This window comes from Castor canadensis, chromosome 8, assembly GCF_047511655.1.
Source record: "Castor canadensis chromosome 8, mCasCan1.hap1v2, whole genome shotgun sequence".
NCBI lineage: Eukaryota > Metazoa > Chordata > Mammalia > Rodentia > Castoridae > Castor > Castor canadensis.
In genome coordinates, this window is record NC_133393.1 from 214009 (window position 1) to 234515 (window position 20507).

The window sequence follows — 20507 nt, forward strand, 5'->3', positions numbered from 1 at the left end:
TGTTTTCATATATTCTTTCTCAGTTTGTTTGTTATTAGTTTATAGAAAAGCTAATGATTTTTGTAAGTTGATTTTATATTCTGCCACCTTGCTGTAGCTGTTGATGGTGTCCAGGAGTTTTTGGGTAGAGTTTTTTGGGTCTTTAAGGTATAGGGTCATGTCATCTGCAAATAGGGATATTTTGACAGTTTCTTTAACTATTTGTATTCCTTTTATTCCTTCTTCTTGCCTAATTGCTCTGGCTAGGAATTCCAGTATTATGTTGAATAGGAGTGGAGATAGTGGGCATCCTTGTCTCATTCCTGTTTTTAGGGGAAATGGTTTCAGTTTTTCACCATTAAGTATGATGTTGGCTGTAGGCTTGTCATATACAGCTTTTATAATGTTGAGGTACTTTCCTTCTATTCTTAGTTTTCTAAGAGCCTGTATTATGAAGTGGTGTTGGATCTTGTCGAAGGCTTTTTCTGCATCTATTGAGATGATCAAGTGTTTTTTGTCTTTGTTTCTATTAATGTGCTGTATTACATTTATAGATTTGCATATGTTGAACCACCCTTGCATTCCTGGGATGAAGCCGACTTGGTCATGGTGGATGATCTTTCTGATGTGTTGTTCAATTTGGTTTGCCATGATTTTAATGAGTATTTTTGCATCAATGTTCATTAAGGAGATTGGTCTATAGTTCTCCTTTTTTGGAGGTGTCTTTGCATGGTTTTGGGATGAGTGTAATACTGAATACCATTGCTTTAGTCCAATCTTTTTGTATGAATCCATTCCCAGTGAAATCGGTGAGCTATCCTCAAATCTTTGTGATTGGGTCTCAAATGCCAGTAAGGAAGTGATAAAATGGCATGTGCCAAAAATAAACTTGTCTCTCTCTCTTTTTCCTTTTTTGCTTTTCTTTCTTTTTTAAAATTTTTATTAGGAAATATTCACTATACAGGGGGGATTTGTAGTGACAATTCTGATTAGACTTATATTGTACATTATTTACATTGCCCCCATTGGCTCTCCCCCTAAACTTATCTCTCTATTCTTAAGGAGCCATTATACTCTGGATGGCTGTGGCTCTCGTAAGTTTTGCTATGTGTGGACACAATCCTTGTGACTAAACTATCAAAGCTACTATGTTTTTGATGTTGCTGTGTTTATTTTTATAAACATTTCTATCTTTATTTTTCTTAACATTCAGTATACCTCATAATACCACCCTGGAAGAAATTATGATGATACATATACACAACTGAAAAATGCCACTAATTCTAGTTATGGAATAAGTGAAGTTTATCTAATATTTAATTCAGGAAGAAAGCTCACATTGTTGGTGTGGTTTTACTACTCCATACCCTCTTTTGTCCACAGGGACCAGGGATCATGCTCTGGGTATCTCATTGCCTGAAGCACTGGAGCTTTCATGAGTTCTGACTGCACTGACTTAAGCAGAACCAGTTTTAGGGAGGTAAGTGTGCAGTGATGGCTCCTTGTGCTACTCTCCCCATCAGATACAGAAGCTTCCACCTTAGAGTGAACCTTGATTCAGGAGAGATTGTGAATTATCATATATAGTGGAAATACATTATTTTCTGGTTCTTTCTATTTATGCTGTTGCTAAACCATTGCTGAGTGAAGCTTTTTCACAAAATTTCTGTGCTTACAGATGTGCAGTTTGCGGTAGATAGTGATTTCTGCATTTAAAAAATGTTTGTTCAAAAATTCACTACAGCCAGGTGCTGGTTGCTCACGCCTGTAATCCAAGCTACTCAGGAGGCAGGGATCAGGAGGATCGAGGTTTGAAGCCAGCCTGGGCAAATAGTTCACAAGAGCAATCTTGAAAATACCTAACACACACACACACACACACACACACACAGGGCTGGTGGAGTGGCTCAAATTGTAGGCCCTGAGTTCAAGACCCAGTACCACCAAAAAAAAAAAATTCATTACATTTTGTTTGTGTAGTTGTTTGCCCACCCCTTTCTCAATATGATTGCTCACTCCTTACTCTTTTCAGCTTTGCAAGGTCATTTAAAATTCTAATCCAGTCCTCTGAAGTAATAAGCACTTACTCCAACTCGCTGCTTTCTGAAAATTTAATCATTCGTGCTCTGATTCATCAACCACACAACAGATGACTGTGAACAGCCTGGGTCCGAGAGGACACTGTGTGCTCTACAGTGTGGTGGCACTGTTCCTTTGACAACCTCAGTGCTCAAGTCCCAACTCAACTGTTTTCCAAATAGCTTTTACTTTTAATGAAATTGTGTACAACACAAGATGAAGATGCCATTGCTGCCAAGACAGATAGGTATGTTTTACTGCTTTCTTTTAATCTATTGACTCTTTTAAAAGACAAAATAAAGCAGATGTGTCAGAGCACACCCATCCTCCCAGTTGCTCCAAAGGAGGCAAGAGGATCTCAGGTTTCAAGGCCAGCCTGGGGAAAGTGAGAGCCTATCTTAAAATTAAAACAAAAAGAAAAGGGCTGGTGGGGTATAGCTTGAGTTCCATCTCCAGTACTGATCAATTGATCAATCAATCAATAAATATATAAATAAATGCCTACAGGTTTTGATGCCTCCGTCTGTCTGATAGTTTCTTAAAGGTGGGGTCTCAAGGAATATTTCTGTGAATCAGTGCTCCCATCTGCTCCATCCCATAGGATATAGGAAGTAGTAGATTACAGGACTATAATATATTAATTATTAACCAATTAATTAATAAGCCGGTATAATTTAGACATGGAAAGAAAAAAATCTATTGTGTGCTATTTAAGTTTTTGCAGACTTTTTTTTAAAGAAGGGTTTAGCCCTTTATTACTATTTTTTTTCTCATATAATATGTACTGGGGTACATTGTGACATTTACAGAAGTTCATACAATATATCATAGTTGAATTCATCCATCCATCATTCTCCTTTATCCCCCCTCCCCTCATTCCTGGAATAGTTTCAACAAGTCTCATTTTTCTATTTTCATACATGAGTACATAATATTCCACCATATTCACCCCCCTATACCCTTTCCTTATATCCTCTCCCCTCCCCCTGGCACCAACCCTCCCCCCACAGGACCTGTTTTACATTCCTGTTCTGTTTTGTTTCCTTTTCTAAGGCATTTTTATTTGTTTAAGGTAGCTATACAGGGAGTTTCCTTGTGATATTTCCATGTGTGTATGTATTATCACCCAAATTGGTTCATCTCTATTTTTCTTCCTTCTACCTTAGTCCCCTTCTTGTGGTAATTTCAACAGGCTTAAAAATTCTAAATTCTATATTCATTCTTGCAAAGAAAGTACATTAACCATGTTTACCTTGTTAACTTACTTCTTTTACCCCACCTCCCCTTAACATGACCTTTTTTTTTTTTTTTTTTTTAGTGGTACTGTGGTTTGAACTCAGGGCCTCATGCATGCTAGGCAGGCACTCTACCACTTGAACCACCCCACTAAGTCTTTTCTGTGTTGGGTATTTTTGAGATGGGATCTCACTTTCATTTTGCCAAAGGCTGGTCTCCAACTGCTATCCTCCTGAGTAGCTAGGATTTAGGTGTGAGACACTGCTCCAGGCTCAGACAGCTTTTTTTTTTTTTAAAAGGGTTTTGCTGTGTAGCTCAGGCTAGCTTTTAACTCTTGATCCTCAGCCTCCCAAGTGCTGGGATTATAGGTGTGGGTCACTGTGCCTTTTTTTTTTTTTTTGGTAGCTCAAATAGACTTCTGTGTTATGAGGCCTGACACTGAAACAATATAGTCATTTAAAAAACTTATGACAATTAAATATGTTAAGTCTCAGCAGTTAGGACTGATTTCATCCCTTCTTTCACACCTCCTCTTCATTTGAAGGTGGTCCAGAGCATTTTTGAAGACCAGTTAAGGGCCTGGTGAACAGGAACTATTTTGCTTGGGCTTAGTGTCATTTGTTACTCTCATGTCCACATTCACTGAGCTGCCTGCCTACAGAAATGGCTTCAAAAACCACCCTGCCATTCACCTTGCTCTCTACTCTGCTATGCTGACCTGTGCAGAGCACATAGGCCACGGCCCGGTTCTGCAGGGCCTGGCATGGGTAGTGAAGGCAGCATGATAAGGTTGACTTGAGAGGTGTAAATCCAGATGTTAGACTATAAGAAACTTTATAGCCAGATGTGCAAAAGAACCTGACAGAGATGTGCCCAAATATGACAATATCCCTGAAAATTTCTATGGTTTCTCTGGTATCAAATTATGATACTGAGAGAAAAAATTTTAAAAGTATCATTAATGAAAACATTTATCACATATAGTATAAGAAAGTTTGTTTTTTTTTATTAGCCACCACAAACTGTCACGTGGAGATTATGGAGCCAAAGAGGTAGGTGGAATTATAACAGGGATGTGCCAGGAAGTTAATTAATGAAAACATGCTTTCGTTCATTGGCTTTATAGGTATTTTGAATTTTTGAAAATTTATAACCTGCTCCATTCTAAGTAAATGTTATTTTTATAGTTTTTAAAGTTGTTTTATTTAAAGAGAACTCCTAGATTGTATAATTTCCAGGTCCTACACAGCCAGTGTCTGCCCTGATTCTACACACTGAGGTAGGAGCCAGTTGCCCTCTGCCTCCTTAGAGCGGCCTAGGGGTGGACAGTCCTTCCCTGGCTGTGAAGGATGAGGCACAGTGTCTTGGCCTAGATGAAGAAGCCAATAGAGGCAGAATATCCTGAGAAAACCCTGAGCTGAGGGGACTGTCCTGAAACCTGATCACCTTTGAGACGGTTGTACTTACTACAATCAGACCAGAATTCTTAAAAGAGAAGTGTATCCTCAGTTTAGTGGAATAGTTGAAGTTGTAAGATTACGTTAAAATATCAAGGAAGGTAGAAAAATAGTGCTTGTTTTTCAAAGGGATTTTTCTATCTATACTAAAATCATTCTGATATACTTTATAGCATCAAATCCATATGCAAGTATCAATTTGGATGTTTTAATCACTGATTTATTAAATATTATTAATTAATTTTAAAAGCTGCTAATTTACTCAATGTGAAAATACAGAAAACTAGGAATAAGAATGAGTGACTTCGTGCATATTTCTAGAAATTTTAATTTGGTGTGGTTTGTTCTGGTTATTTTCAATATGTGTTTTATTTAAAAACTTTTATCTTACTTTATGCAATTTTATATTCTGCTTTCTCCCTTTTACCCTGTAGAACCCAATGCATAGCATGGAAGGGTCTTCATGTCTCACAGGTTGAGGGGTCTTACCCATACTGTGGTCCTGTGAGTGGTATGGCCACAGCTGTGCGGCTTTATGAGACAGCTGTCTGAGTCTTCAGAGTGACAGACCATCCATTTATTTATTTATTTATTGTTTTATTATTCATATGTGCATACAAGGCTTGGGTCATTTTCCTCCTGCCCCCACCCCCTCCCTTACCACCCACTCCGCCCCCTCCCTCTCCCCCCACTCAATACCCAGCAGAAACTATTTTGCCCTTATCTCTAATTTTGTTGTAGAGAGAGTATAAGCAATAATAGGAAGGACCAAGGGCTTTTGCTGGTTGAGATAAGGATAGCTATACAGGGAGTTGACTCACATAAATTTCCTGTGCGTGTGTGTTACCTTCTGGGTTAATTCTTTTTGATCTAACCTTTTCTCTAGTTCCTGGTCCCCTTTTCCTATTGGCCTCAGTTGCTTTTAAGGTATCTGCTTTAGTTTCTCTGCGTTGAGGACAACAAATGCTAGCTAATTTTTTAGGTGTCTTACCTATCCTCACCCCTCCCTTGTGTGCTCTTGCTTTTATCATGTGCTCATAGTCCAATCCCATTGTTGTGTTTGCCCTTGATCTAATGTCCACATATGAGGGAGAACATATGATTTTTGGTCTTTTGGGCCAGGCTAACCTCACTCAGAATGATGTTCTCCAATTCCATCCATTTACCAGTGAATGATAACATTTCATTCTTCTTCATGGCTGCATAAAATTTGGACCATCCATTTAAAATGGAGACTTGGAAACAGATGGCCAGCCCTGTCTGCAGCCATCCCACAGCCCTCCTCCTACAAGGTTACAGATACGTGTTTTCCTCACCTTGGGTTAATTTGCTGACTCCAGTGGATGAAAGTGTGTTAAGCAATTAGCCTCGTGGCTATGTTAATGTTGTTTTTAATCCTTACATCATTTTGCACAATTCTAATTAGACTTCCTTCTGCCAATTTGTTTGGAGTGATTTTTATCTGCTTGTTTCCAAGCATCTATAACCTTATCATCCAGGTCCTATCTCAAACAACATTAATCTTCATGATTCTAATTTTCTTTCTGTCAGATACTGAAATATTGCTCAAAGTCCTATAAAGGTACCTAAATAATAATGAAAGCCAAATTACATAATAATTTATAACAGCAAAACATCCTATTTTTTAGCAAGGAAAAGACTAACTGGGCATCTGTGGATCATGCCTGTAATCCTGCTACTCAGGAGGCAGAGACCAGGAGGATCACAGTTCAAAGCCAGCCTGGGCAAATAGTTCCATGAGACCCTATCTCAAAAAACTCATCACAAAAATAGGGCTGGTGGAGTGGCTCAAGGTGTAGGCCCTGAGTTCAAACCCCAGTACTGCCAAAAAAAAAAAAAAATAGACTAACTTGGAACTGTGGACATATTTTAAAATTAATTTATAATTTTTAGTTCTCTGATAATTCCTGCTAACTCCTCGTAAGCACATATTTTTCTGATTTTTTTAATTGTTTTATTATTCATATGTGCATACAAAGCTTGGGTCAATATATTTTCCTGATTGATAGAAGAAAAACAGCCTAGGTCCTGCTGGTTGGTGACCTGAGGCAAGACAGACTCTAAACCAAAATGCATAACTCTCTCTTCTACCTGGGATCATGAAATCTTTCATTTTTAAAATTTTATTTTAGGCAAACATGTTGACTATTCAAACTAAACTTTAGAGAGACTGTAGCAAGGAAAGAACTTGTTTAAGCTTCACGACAGGAAAAGAGGTAGGGGAATTAGACAGGAGAGAGGTAGAAGGGGACGCTCAGGTTGCCAGGTAAAGCAGTAAGAAGGGCAAGGGAGAAAGAAATGAATCAATCTGTTTTGGAAATACTTTGGCTTAAAAGTTTGTGTGATATTATTCATTTGAATTGATGTAGGAAATAAAGCTTTATCAGGTTCAATATTTGTTCTAATGTAATATTGGTCTTGCAATCAGACCATATTATATATAAAACACTATGTAGAGAAAGAAGGGATATTAATTATTCTTTTTTGGAATTCCAGGAAGTCTGGATACTTGTCTAAATTATATAAAAGCTTTGTAAAAATTATTATCAAGTATTTTTATAAGACATGTTCTGTACTATAAATTCTCTGTGGAGAGTGCCACCAAAGTGTATACCAATCGTATTTTTCAAACAGCTCCAAAGAAATAGAAATGTATTCATGGTCCTCAAGTTTCCTGCATGATGGCCCTCCATGTCACCAGTGTGTTTGAAATTTCATGGGCCAGAAGAATTTCAATGGCTCACTAGGCACTGGACCAGGTCACCCAGCAAGCGCTCTGTGGCTTTCCTAGGGAGGAAGAGGGAGGGAGGGAGGGAGCCACACTTACCTGTCTTCTGCCGTCCTTCCTTGCCTTGGCTGGAGAGGATCCTCCAAGAGCCGAAATTCTATTGGGTCTCATTCATGAATCCTCCGATGCTTTTCTCTCTGCTGCTTTTCTAAGTCCAGCAGAAATCTGACTCCCTGACCTGATAGCTGGTTACACTGTGGTCAGAATCTCAGCATGTGAACTGGCACTGTAGCTGGGAACTGTGAGTCACCCTTTCAGGTTTGTCCTGGGGTGGAAGCAAGTCTCTGCAGAGGAAAAGAGACCTTCTGTCAGGTAAAATGGTCATTGTCTTCATTGCTGTCTCAGCATGCATGTCCTGAAAGACCCAAAGAGCCCTTGTCACATTCTGGGAAGATCACTGCCTTGTTTTGTGACCATAGCAAGTTAACTGATGTTCTGAGAGCCTCAGTTTTCTTTGTTCAAATGGAAGAAGGTTCCTCACAGCCGGCAGCAAAGCTTCAGTAGCTAATGTATGGGAGGTATTATGCAGATCCAGACAAAATGAAAACTCTCATTCTGTGACACTGTACACACAGTAGGAAGAATATGAGACATTTATGTCCTTTATATTAGTATTTGATGTGTCTGCAATATAGCAGATGAGAAAGACTCATAAAAGCGATGACTATGCCTTAGGTCACTTGTTCACTCAAAAACCATTCATTGGTTGCTGATCTAGGTAAGTTCTGTGAGATGGGGATGCCAGGACACATGTGATTTGTGGGGTGGTGTCCTTAAAGAGCTTTCCGATTAGGAAGGAAGACAGAACACATCACAAGCAACTTAGGCTATAAGATGTGCTGTCCATAAAATATGTACAAAGTAAATGCTGTGGCAATTCCAAACAGACAGGTTCTGAGGAAAGCTCACTGGAGCAGGAAGGCCATGCAAGCCAGGCCCAGCCGGTCCAGTTGAGTTCCTGTCCCATGCACTGCTCTCCGTATTTGCATATTCAGTGATGAGGACTCCCAGACAGAAGAGCCTGGAGTCAAGATAAGGATGCTGGAGGCCACACACAAGGTGTGGTAGGTATGACAGGTGTAGCAGGAAGCAGGTGTTTCAGTCAAGGCAGCACTGTAATAAGATTGGGAACATTTTGAAGAAGTGACAAGGGTGACATCGTCGGTGTCTTCAAACATAAAGCCACAGTTTGGTCTTTCCTTCCTTCCTTCCCTCCTTCCTTCCTTCCTTCCTTCCCTCCCTCCTTCCTTCCTTCCTTCCCTCCCTCCCTCCTTCCTTCCTTTCTTCCTTCCTTCCTTCCTTCCTTCCTTCCCTCCCTCCTTCCTTTCTTCCTTCCTTCCCTCCCTCCTTCCTTTCTTCCTTCCTTCCCTCCCTCCTTCTCTCCTTCCCTTCCTTTCTTCTTTCCTTCCCTCTTCCTTCCTTCCTATTCTGGAGTTTGAACTCAGCACCTCCCTCTTGCTAGGCAGGTGTTGTATCACTTGAGATGCCTCTACCCCTGTGCCAGTATTAACTTAGACGTTAACACTTCTGTCAGAGTCTGGTCAGGAAAAACACACCAATTATTGTAAGAAAGAATTCACATAGGGGATTGGTTACATGGGTACCAGAGGACTGAAGGGCAGAAAAGAACAAACTGTACTGCAGGAAGCAGCCAAAAAGCCACCAGGAGCAAGGTGGGATTCGTGCAGCTCTTAGGACGAAGGAGAAATTCATGAGGCTAGGATCCCGATTCAGGACCTGTGGGGCTGGGATCCAGACTGGGAACATGTGGGGCTAGGGTTCTGTCTCAGGAGGCAAGGAGCTGTCTGGATAGAGCAGCTGGAATCCAGACTTCAGAGGGCTCTGGGGTTCTGGGGATGACAAAGTGAAGGTGCTGAAGGTCCAGCACCTTGGGAACATTTTGAATGTTCTGCTGCTGGAGACCACGGCTGGCAACAGAACAGGACAGTCACAGCAGTGTCTCCCACTGCCCTCCTCTGTTTTCTGTTCCCCACTGTCTCCAATGGGTAGAAAGGAGCAGGGCGAGAACAACACGTGGCTGTAGGTCCAGCTCAGCATTGCAAGCCCAGTGCAGAAGGCGGATTTGACCTGAGAGTGTGGTCAGCCAACAAAATGCAGACACCTCATGGGAACATGTCCTCCCCTGGAGTCCCAGGGTCCTCAGGGCCTCAGACTCACAGGAGTCACAGGAATCAGAGCGGGGCCCAGAACCTTCACTTTTGACAAAGATCCTCTGCTGATAACACCCTGTCAGAAGTGCTGTTCTAGTTTGTTGAAATCAAGCCCCTGAATCAAGTCAGAGCAAGAGTTTGTAATGTGCTCAGCTCCACTACTTCAGTTCCCTGAAACAGCGTCACGAGTAAACTTTTCTTTCTTAAATTTTTCCATGAAATATGCTTCTTCAGTATCTTCAAAACAAAACTCTGACCATTCTGATAGTCAGTACTTGCTGTCTTGGCTTTCATATGTAATTACTCCTGTGACTTAACACGAGAGGAACAATCTGTGTATTCATAGGAACTTCTGTATTTTCCCTTATCAAAGCTCATTAGAGAAATAACACCTTCATTTCTCTTTTGCCTTCCCGGGAGCTCAGAGTAACTTAGTGTAATCTCACGCAAGCTTTCTGTTTTAATCACTTTATTTTTATACTTTTCAAATTTCAATTTGCCTCTTCTTTTCTTTCCTGACACAGGTCAGACATAAATAAATATGTTACAATTTTTTTTTTTTTTTTTTTTTGGTGGTACTGAGGTTTGAGCTCATGGCCTCCTGCTTGCTAGGCAAGGGCTCTACCACTTGAGCCGCTCCACCAGCACCTACATGTTATAATTTTTAAAGTGCTCTCAGCTGTTGTAACTTACAGTTCCTCCCTGATTAACTTAGGATGTCAAAAATGCTGAAGTCGATGTCTTATACCGGAGATGTATCTGCTGTGCTACTTGTGGGAAGGTACTGCTCTTAAACAAGGTCCTCATGAATATGTATAATTCATATGCCCCCAGGCTTCTGTACACTATATAATCCATATTAAGACCCTCTTGATAAAATCCTACCTTTTACGTATCTAATTTATTTCTATTGCTTTTACAGTCATATGTTGGAAATCTGGAACTGATAGCAAAACTTTATTTTGCCAGGAGTGGGTGATCAGTTAACTAAGGCATAGCCTATCCTAGGCAAATAGATGTGTTTGCCCTGTTTTGAGAAGGCTTGTTGCAGAGACATGCAACTGGCTTTGTTTGTCTGGTTTTTTTCTGCCATAGTTTATAGCCTTGTGGGATTTATTTTATAAACACACATTGTTAATTTATAAGCACACATTACAAACACATATATACCTCTAATACCTGAGAGAGTGCATAAGCTATGAACTAGCCCTGGAGCCTTACTTTATAGTTGTTTTCTGATAATTCTTAAAAGTGGTTCTGTCTAATACAGGTGATCATTTAGCTAGCTCTGTGACTAAGCCACCTTCTATGGTAATTCAAATGCACCCTACTGCAACTGCATCTCCTGTCCACCATGAAAACAGTGATATGGGATCACCACACTGTCCAAGGAGCAGTAACCATGCGTAAATATAGGAGCAAATATTTGTTATCTAACCATTACACTATTTTGTTCTTTTAACTAACACAAATGATATAAGTTGTGTTACAGAGCCCTTTTCTACCTCAAAGGGAAAGTGCTTTTACTACTCTTTTCTCTAAAGCTTGGTGAGTGTGACAATTATTTTCTTCCAGGGTTGGGGATGGAACCCAGGGCCTCACAGAAGTGAGGCAAGCCCTCTACCACTGAGCTAAAACCCCAGCTCAAATACACTCAACCTTTTGATTTACAAGTCAAAGCTTTCTTTGTCCCTTGCTAATTTTGGCTCCCAGTGCCACTATGCAGAAATGATCTCACCTTCCTATTGCAAACTGAGTCGAGAGGACTGGTAACCTCATGACTTAGAAGCTGGGAACTAAAACTGTTCCTGTCTTCTGGTTGGGCTGTACTTCAGTGATGTTTAATCTTGACTGCCAACTTAATTGGGCTGAGAAATCCCTAGGAGATTAGTAAAGGGAATGTCTCTGAGTGCATTTCCAAAGACACAGTGTGAAGGCTCTGAACTAATCAATGGTTTAATCCGTTGATGGATCCATAATGGATTCAGAATTGTGGAACAATTCAGAACAGATTCAGAGCTGTGGAAGATAGGGCCTCGGAGGAAGTAGATCACTGGGGACCTGGTCTCTTCCTGTTATCCCTCTCTGCTGACTTCCATGAAGTAAGCAGCTTTACCCCTCCACACACTTCTGCTACGATGCTCTGCCATACTGACTATGGACTGAAACCACAAGCCAAAACAAACCCTTCTTCTGTTAAATTGTTTCTCTCAGGCATTTGGTCACAGGATGAAAAGTACTATGAACACAGGATGGTGATAAAGTTTCTGACGTTTGACAACACCTCAGCCTGTTTTGCCTGAGTTATAACTAAGTTTACACTAATGAGAATTACCCACTGCAAGGGCTATTTATTATTTGTTGTCATCTGTTTCTCTCACTAGAATCTTTTTCAGTAGATATGTGGTGATTCCACTTATATTACGGATATAATTTCTGGACCTCTTATCCTTTTAATTATGGAAACTATTTGGACAAATTCAGATAAGTAGCAGAAACATAGCTGAAGTTTGCAATATGGATTTTGAAATGCTTTGGAGAATATGGGAATATAAAATTCCATAAAATCAGAAAAGCATAAATGTAGGGCTAGTATAAGAAATCTGTTTTCTCTCTTTTTTGGTGGTACTCGGATTTGAACTCAGGGCTTTGCTCTTGCTAGATAGGAACTTTACCACTTGAGCCATGCCTCCAGCCAGGAATAAAGAAATCTAACATACCGTTTTGGAAGCCTGGATTCAGCTGACTATTGAAAAGGTTCTACCAAAGGATGCAACATAAGCCATGACACATGATCTAGGGGGCCTGTGGGAAGTGGGGGACAGGTGTGCGGTGACTTGGGTTCCAGTATGGGCTCTGCTCTTAAGCAAGTCAGCACTGTCTGGCTGTCAGTTACTTCATCTGTAAAATGAAAGAATCAGATTCATCCTTTTAATAAGATTCTCTTCCTATGACAGTCTATCTCTAAGTGCTCCACAAGATACCCACATAGGTTAGAATGACCCATTCAAGGGGAACCAGCTTTTCAGGTTGATAGCCATGTGGGATTCATTCTGCACAGGAATATTGGACAAGGCAAGTCAGGCCTGAAACAGTCAGAGGAGGGTGAGCATAGTCCAACTCTTAATGACTTACTGTAGGCGAGGCAGGGAAGGGTATCACGTCTGCTTACTTTGCAATTTCACAGGTCAAGAAATAGTTCTGAAATGGATGCTGTTTGTTTCCAAACTATGCTCCACTAGGAAATGTGTAATTTTGCTGGTGAATGGTGATTCTTAGAAAACTTGCTTATGGCTATCTCTCTGTTATTTATTCTCTTTACAGGCATTGTGTCAGTCTTTTTGTTTTTGGTGGGACTGTGGTTTAAACTCAAGATTTCATGCTTGCAAAGCAGGTGCTCCCAAATCAGGTGCTCTACCACTTGAGCCACACCTTCAGTTATTTTGGAGATGGGTCTCACGAACAATTTGGCTGGCCTGGCCTTGAACCTTGATCCTCCTCATCGCAGTCTCCCAAGTAGCTAGGATTATGGACATGAGCCACCGCCCTTCTGTCTGTCTTTTGTTGTGATTAATTACCTACTTTGGCATATTCCCACACAAAAGGGTGTTGTTCTTCCTGATTCTACAGGCACTTCTGAGAGAATTAGGCTGATTTTTAAAGAAGTGATGTCGAATCATTTTATGTTAGAATATTTCAAGCCAGACCTTATTTTCTGAGCTAAATAAAGAAATATTTGCGGCTTTTATTTTCTTAGTTTTATAACTGATTGTCCAGAGTTTGTCCACTATGGCCCGTGATCTAATCAAAACATCTCTTTACTCCCTGTTCACAGGCAAAACGTCAGAAAGAAGAGAAACATTGTCACAAGCCAGGGTATAATAAATTCAGGTTTAGTAATTTGAAAAAGTGTACTAAAATATTTTTCAGATGTCTGCTTTTCATTTTTAGTGTTTTATTACTTTTCTTAGATGTAAGCAATCTGAGTTGATAAATCTTCTGAAGGTCGAGCCCAAGATACTTCAATACTCATAAGTAAGAATAACATAAATGTCTAATGGGAAAACACTTCCAGTCAAAAAAGATGAAAGAAATAAGAAAGCACACAAGCTAGGCATGGTGGTTCATACCTGTAATTCTATCTACTGGGGAGATGTAGGAGGATCAAGGTAAAGGCCAGACCTGGCAAAACACAAGGCCCTATCTGAAAAATAACTAAAGCAGGGGAGAAAAAAAAAAGAAAGAAAGAAAAGGAGGAGGAGGAGGAGAAAAGAATGTGCACAGAAGGGAACAGAAAAGTATCAGTTCAGTACCTGAGTACCACGATGAAAGAGACCTAGAGGTTAATATTTGACAACTATAAAGTTACTTGGAGATTCATCTGTAGTTTTAAAATATGTTGGACTCAGATGTTGAGGCCCCTCAACACATTGCAGGCACAGGACACACTGAACCATCCTGCAGGTTTACACAGTCAGAGTAGAAATGATCGTCTGTTGAGTTTTTAACATGTTCAATGCTTATTTCAAGTCCAATTGTCATAGGGAAGTGTGGTCACAAATGCCTTTAATTTGATCAGGATGTACCCTAATGATATACTGATGACTGATTTTTTTCAGGAACTGGTAATTTATTCATAGTGCCTTCGAACTTACTCATTTATTTGCAAGTTAAGTGTGATAGTTGGAAGAAACTAGAGTTTGCATTGATTTGTAACTGTCCCACGAGCATTGCTTAGGAGAGTGCGTGTATTTTAGTGATGGACCTATGTTTTATTTTTGTGGCCTACATTTTAATTCAGTGGAGTCACATAATGGAGTGTCACCAGGCAGGAATGAAGTCTGTGCCAGCACTATGGGCAAACTTGGCATATCCTGTTTTTCCCACTAGTGGAAAGTTACTTCTTGGAAGTCAGTCACTCAGTTACCATTAGTGTTCCCTCACCTGCTGAGAAAGGACACAGCACAGGAGCACAGCCCTTACCTGCAGTTGTGAAACCTGCACAGCTAGGGAAAGAGGAAGTATTTTCAAAATTCAAAACCTGACCTGACCTCATTACTAGCAGTGAAGCCTGTGCTGGACTGACGTGTGACTTACAGTCTGTATTTGCTCTCATGGTGTGAGTACTCACGTAGATCACTACAGAAATATCAATGTGCTTGAGCACAGGTGCTGCCCAGACCCTGCTGAAAGCACATCATAATCCCTGCCTCTTCCGAAACCTAAAGATACTGGGCCCCCAAGCATGTTGGTCCCCAATACTACCTTTCTTCAAACTGAGGTCTCCTAATGTGTTCTCAATGTTGAACCCTTCTCTATCCTCTCTGCAAATTCCCAGCTACATTAATACATTATTACTGCAAATCTTAAAGCACAACTCTGCTCTTAGCCTCTGTTCTGAGAACACTCTGAGGCTGAGTGGCTGGCTAGGAAAAGCCTCACCTCGCAATGAAACCCTGCTTGGGCTGTTCACAAGCGATGCGACCTCGGAAAAGCCATTGAGCACCTCTGAGCGTGACATTTCTTTATCTATAAACTTTTGATCCTGATACCTACAACCCCTCTTTTCCGTTTGTTTGTTTCCACCTCAGAGAAAGTTGGAATCCTGATTACCTGTATTAAAATCTTCACCCTTTTCTGCTGTTGAGTTCGTTCAGTTCCCCTTTCTTTGCCATGGGGATGCCCCAAAATACTAATTTTATACTTAGCAAGTGTAAAATTTATTTTTGCCTTTCTGCCAGGACCTCATGATACCTAAGCTATGAATTTAGGTAAGGGTAACAGAATAGCAATAAAACAAACTGGACTGATATCATGCTAATTAGGCAAGGCAAGCTAGCAACATAAGGTGTCCTCTGTCAGCAGAAGAGCCATGGAAAGAAAACAGGAGTATTTTCTGTAGACGATTAATACTTTTAAAACCTGTTGGGTTTTGTAACTGGCAATGGATATTTTTTAAAAACATTGGGGTGCGTTAGTGGATACATAGTCTATGACTGGGGGTGGCTGAGAGGGAGGCTCCTCCTCGTGTTCAAGTACTCCATCTACATCTGTGATACAGGCTGGGTGCTGGTGGTGCACGCCTGTAATCCCAGCTACTCAGGAGGCAGAGATCAGGAGGGTCGTGGTTCAAAGCCAGCCTGTACAAATAGTTCATGAGACCCTATCTTGAAAAAACCCATCACAGATAAAGGACTGTGGAGTGGCTCAAGGTGTACTCCCTGAGTTCAAACCCCAGCACCACAGGGGGAAAAATATCTGTGATCATAGTGAGGAATTCTAAGTGATTCTTGACAGATTAGTGAAAAATTATTCACAACGCTATACAACATAGTTCCTGTTTCAAGCTTTTAAAGTTCATTTCCCTTTCTAAAATTGCTTTATAGGATACCACATGTGCACACCTTTATTTCCATGTTAAATTTCTTATTCACAGTCCTTCCCACTGAGAACACCAGACATCACTTGGTGGAAGAAAGTTTGTGGTTACCATGAAGATTAGGAGCGATTGCAGGTCTGCTTGACCTCTTTCCTTCACTGCAGGTACCTCATTCTAATAACATCCCAAGTTGCTTCCCAGGAGAGTCTGTCCTTTGATATGTGTCATTTTTTTTTGGCAGTACTGAGGCTTAAACTCAGGGCCTCACGTTTGCCGGGCAGGCACTGTACCACTTCAGCCACTCCACCAGTCCTGATATGTGACTTTATAATTTTTTAATGCTGCTGGCTTGAAATGTGAGGTTTTTCACATTATATTTTTCTGAATGGTTAACCTATAATATTTTCTTTGACTATCAATATAATAACACTCACAAGCATCATTTATTGCATACTTAGTATATGGCTGGCACATGGTCTCATTTTATTCCTAAAACTTTTCTTTGGTGTTATTATTATCAATCAGAATTAGTTTGACAGAGAGAATTCAATACTTCAAAATGACAACTTTGTCAGGTAGCTTATTTCTCTTTCTTGTTCAGAAGCCCAGGAGAATTGGTCCAGAGTTGGTATAAGGGGGTAGCAGGGATTCAGTGTCTTTCTATTACCCTTGGGATCTGTAGCTTTCACTTCCAGGGTTTCCTCATGGACAAAGGAGGCTGTTGGAGCTCCCGCCATCATGTCATTTTCTAGATGGAGGAAGTCACATGTCTTACTCTAAGTATACTTCCTAGAAGTAGTACATACCATTTTTACATGTATCTCAGACTTAGACTGATGGCCACATCTACTTGTAATTTTTTCCCCAGCCATCTGTGTGCCCAGTTAAAATATGGGAATGGGTACTGAGAGTCAGCTAGCAGTCTGCCAAATTTGAGTGGTATCATTATCCCTTTGCTGCAAATGGAGAAACTGAGGCCTAAGAGGTTAAACTGATTTGCCAAGAGCTCAACCCATGATTCAAACCCAGGTCAGTCTAGCGTCAGCTTTTAAGCTCCACTTTGAAGTGTTTTTGTCTTAAAATACTTATTTGACTTCATTCTCTGTCATCTACTGAATCAGTAGAAAGAAAACCTTTTTAAGAGAAACAATGGGCTCCTTTGTTTCACCAGCATTCTTGGCAAAGGAGGCAATGAAAACTTTACTTTGCTGACCTTCTGGGTAGCTGGATTCTCAGAATTTAGTGAGAGGCTTAGGAAACTGGCTGGCTGACAGAGTACAGTCTTTTGGCCTCCTACCTTTCGGGGTTACAACAGGTTTAAACGTCATTAAAATAAACGTTCTTGTCCTATGCATGGTTTAGATATTAAGCAAGGCATTAAAGGACCAAGGTTTTCAAAAGGACCAATAAGAATAACGAGAAAAGGATAACTCATTCTAGGAAAAACACAGTAATACGATTTTTCTTCTAAAGATATAGTTTAGAGCATCTTAGAACAAATCAGCCTACACTACTAAGTTGTTTGAAAATTATTATAGTTGATTAACCTGTGATTCCCTCATATCTAAGTTGTGTAAAAGTCCAAATTGTGTAACACTATGAACTGGAGCTTCCTTCCTCTCCTTCCTCCCTTCCTCTTTCCCTTCAACTCCACAAACCTTATTTTGCTATTCTTTTCCTTCACTTTGCTTTGCTGGGTTCCTGTCTCTGCATAACTCCTGGGGGTTTCTCAATCTTTCCCATGCCTGCCTAGCTCTTTGCTTTCTACAACAAAAGGGAAAATGTGAATGTGAATGAACAACTCAGAAAACAGTGAATGGCATGCTTTTTGCCTGCCCCAACTTCAAATTGCTAAGTTGCTTAAAACGTCCATCATTTTAAGAGACCTCTGTATACAGGAAGGGGGGTGAAGGAGAATGATGGAAGGGTGAGCTCAACTATATATTATGAGAGTTTTTGTAAATGTCACAAGGAACCCCCAGCACAACAATAAAAAAAGACTCTGCAAACTCAACAATGCCTTGGACAAATGTGATTAAGGTAAATGAACAGTAGGTATTCAACATGTCCTTCACTTAATTCGCCTCGGTGACACTGGGGACACCGTGTGCGACAGGGTTCATGACTTCAGATGTTTTCACTGCTGTGACAGCTTACAGAAAAAGTTCTTCAAGACTGATTGGACTTTGATCATAAGATAAAAGCAAGATCACACAAGGGAGGGGTGAGGATAGGTAAGACACCTAAAAAATTAGCTAGCATTTGTTGTCCTCAACGCAGAGAAACTAAAGCAGATACCTTAAAGCAACTGAGGCCAATAGGAAAAGGGGACCAGGAACTAGAGAAAAGGTGAGATCAAAAAGAATTAACCTAGAAGGTAACACCCACGCACAGGAAATCAATGTGAGTCAACTCCCTGTATAGCTATCCTTATCTCAACCAGCAAAAACCCTTGTTCCTTCCTATTATTGCTTATACCCTCTCTTTAGCAAAATTAGAGATAAGGGCAAAATAGTTTCTGCTGGGTATTGAGGGGGTGGTGGGGAGAGTGAGTGGGTGGAGTGGGTGGTAAGGGAGGGGGTGGGGGGGAGGGGGCGGAGTGGGTGGTAAGGGAGGGGGTGGGGGCAGGAGGAGAAATGACCCAAGCCTTGTATGCACATATGAATAATAAAACAATAATAAAAAGAAGATGAAGAAGATGATATGGAGTAGTGGAGACAGTCACAGCGCGAGAAGGGCGAGAGTACAGTGGAGAGTTCTGTGCATCCCCGGTTCTTCCCAAACATTAAGCAAGAACAGGACCAGGGACCAAAGGAACGGCCGAAGAACAAATGGTTAGCATTTAATAGATTTCTCATTGATCATTTTATTTAATATTAGCTTATATTTAAATAAGTAGCACACTAATACATAAAGCCTTGAAAGCCTTTTAAATCATTTCCCAATGATTCTTTGTCAGGAGTGACTTCAGGTGTTTCAGCCACACTACTTTATTTAAATAAGTTGAGGTCAAAGTACCAGTTCCGAGAATTTTGAATGCTGTAGCCTTGAGGTCAAAGGCTTAGACAGTGGCTACTTTTGGCCTTGCCTGTGTGAACTCTGCTCCTGTTCTGTCTAGTGAGCTGTTGAATGCTTCCCAAGGACTGTTTCATTCACCTTTGCAACAGTGCTGCTGTGAAGAACTGGCTACTGGTACTGATCCAAATCAAAGTTGAGAAAGCTGTGCTAAGAACCCGAGGCAATTCACTTGTCATGAGCAGTGAGCTCACGTTGGCCTCCAGTGCTGAGTGAAAATGATGTTTGCGAGAATTTTCGCATATGTTCTGCACATAGCAAAGGCTAATTTCAACTGAGTGCTCATAAAGTGCTGTAAGAATTTTCAAATCCCTGCCTGGACATTTTTTCTTTTATTTTGCTAGAGCTTTCAGTTTACCTAGATGTCTCAGATTATAAACCCTAAATTGGATATTTTATAACTTTTTCTGAAACACAGTTTACCATTCTATTGTTTTAAATTTGTCCATGAAAATCAAAATTAAAAATATTTTTATTAAGCAGGGAAGCATGGCTGAGCAGCTAAGATATTTTTATTACAATATGTTATTTTTCCTTATGCTAGCTTTTGTTATTATAGTTTTTTTTTTTTTTTTTTTTTTGGCAGTACTAAAGTTTGAACTCAGATGCTGTACCACTGGAGCCACTCCACTAGCCTTTTTTTGAGTCTGTGTTGGGTATTTTTGAGATGGAGTCTCACTTTTTGCCCAGGCTGGTCTCAAACTATGATCCTCCTAATCTCAGCCTCCCAAGTAGCTAGGATTACAAGAGTAAACCTTATTCTTGTACCACATAGCTCCATGGCTGTCATAGCTTGAAATACCTGAAGAAATGGAACAAACCAGGAAGAAATGGAACAGGAAGCTTGTTTCCAGTCTTGTCCCCTTTTACAAAGATGGAAGAACTCCCAGAAGCCTCGTGGATGTTTCCACAGCCTCACTGGCAGGCTATGCCTCACTAGGTGCCTCAATGACAAATTGGGAGAGAAATTATCTAACGAAGGGTGGAGGCTGTCCCAAGAAAAAAAGGAACTCTGTCTATAAGGTGAGACATGGATGATGGTCAGCCAGATACAAGGTCTTCATTACATTCTTCCCGGAGTTATTTTCTGGCCACTTCATGGAAAGGCAAAAATTAATCAGGTACAGTATATATATCTAGTCTTTGCAATTATGTATGAAAAAATGTTTTACTATTTCTTGGTGTTTGATTTGTACATTGAGATAGAAAAGCTGTTGCTACGCAAGTTTGACCTGGCTTTGAGGTTGAGGTTTACAAGGCTCATCCCGTGGATTAAAGATTCTGTAGCGAGGGTGGGAATGTAGAAACCGACATTTGTGGTA

General features: G+C 40.5%; 1 protein-coding gene across 12 annotated transcripts in view; it reads left to right on the forward strand.

Moving 5' to 3' along the window:
* The window catches only part of Lgsn (lengsin, lens protein with glutamine synthetase domain), a 175419-nt gene that overhangs the window by 25046 nt on the left and 129866 nt on the right, over positions 1-20507 (forward strand). For 4 of the 12 annotated variants that reach the window (XR_012450572.1, XR_012450573.1, XM_074081807.1 and 1 more), the window contains exons 2-6: positions 1363-1459; positions 4307-4346; positions 16168-16274; positions 18800-18944; positions 19772-20306. The exons of 1 other annotated variant lie outside the window; for it this stretch is intronic. Coding sequence is in view for 1 of the 11 variants with exons in the window: in XM_074081805.1 (XP_073937906.1) it covers positions 1415-1459 (45 nt within the window). In the remaining 10 variants the exon portion in view is untranslated. 7 more of the 12 variants (XM_074081811.1, XM_074081805.1, XM_074081809.1 and 4 more) reach the window with 6 other exon arrangements.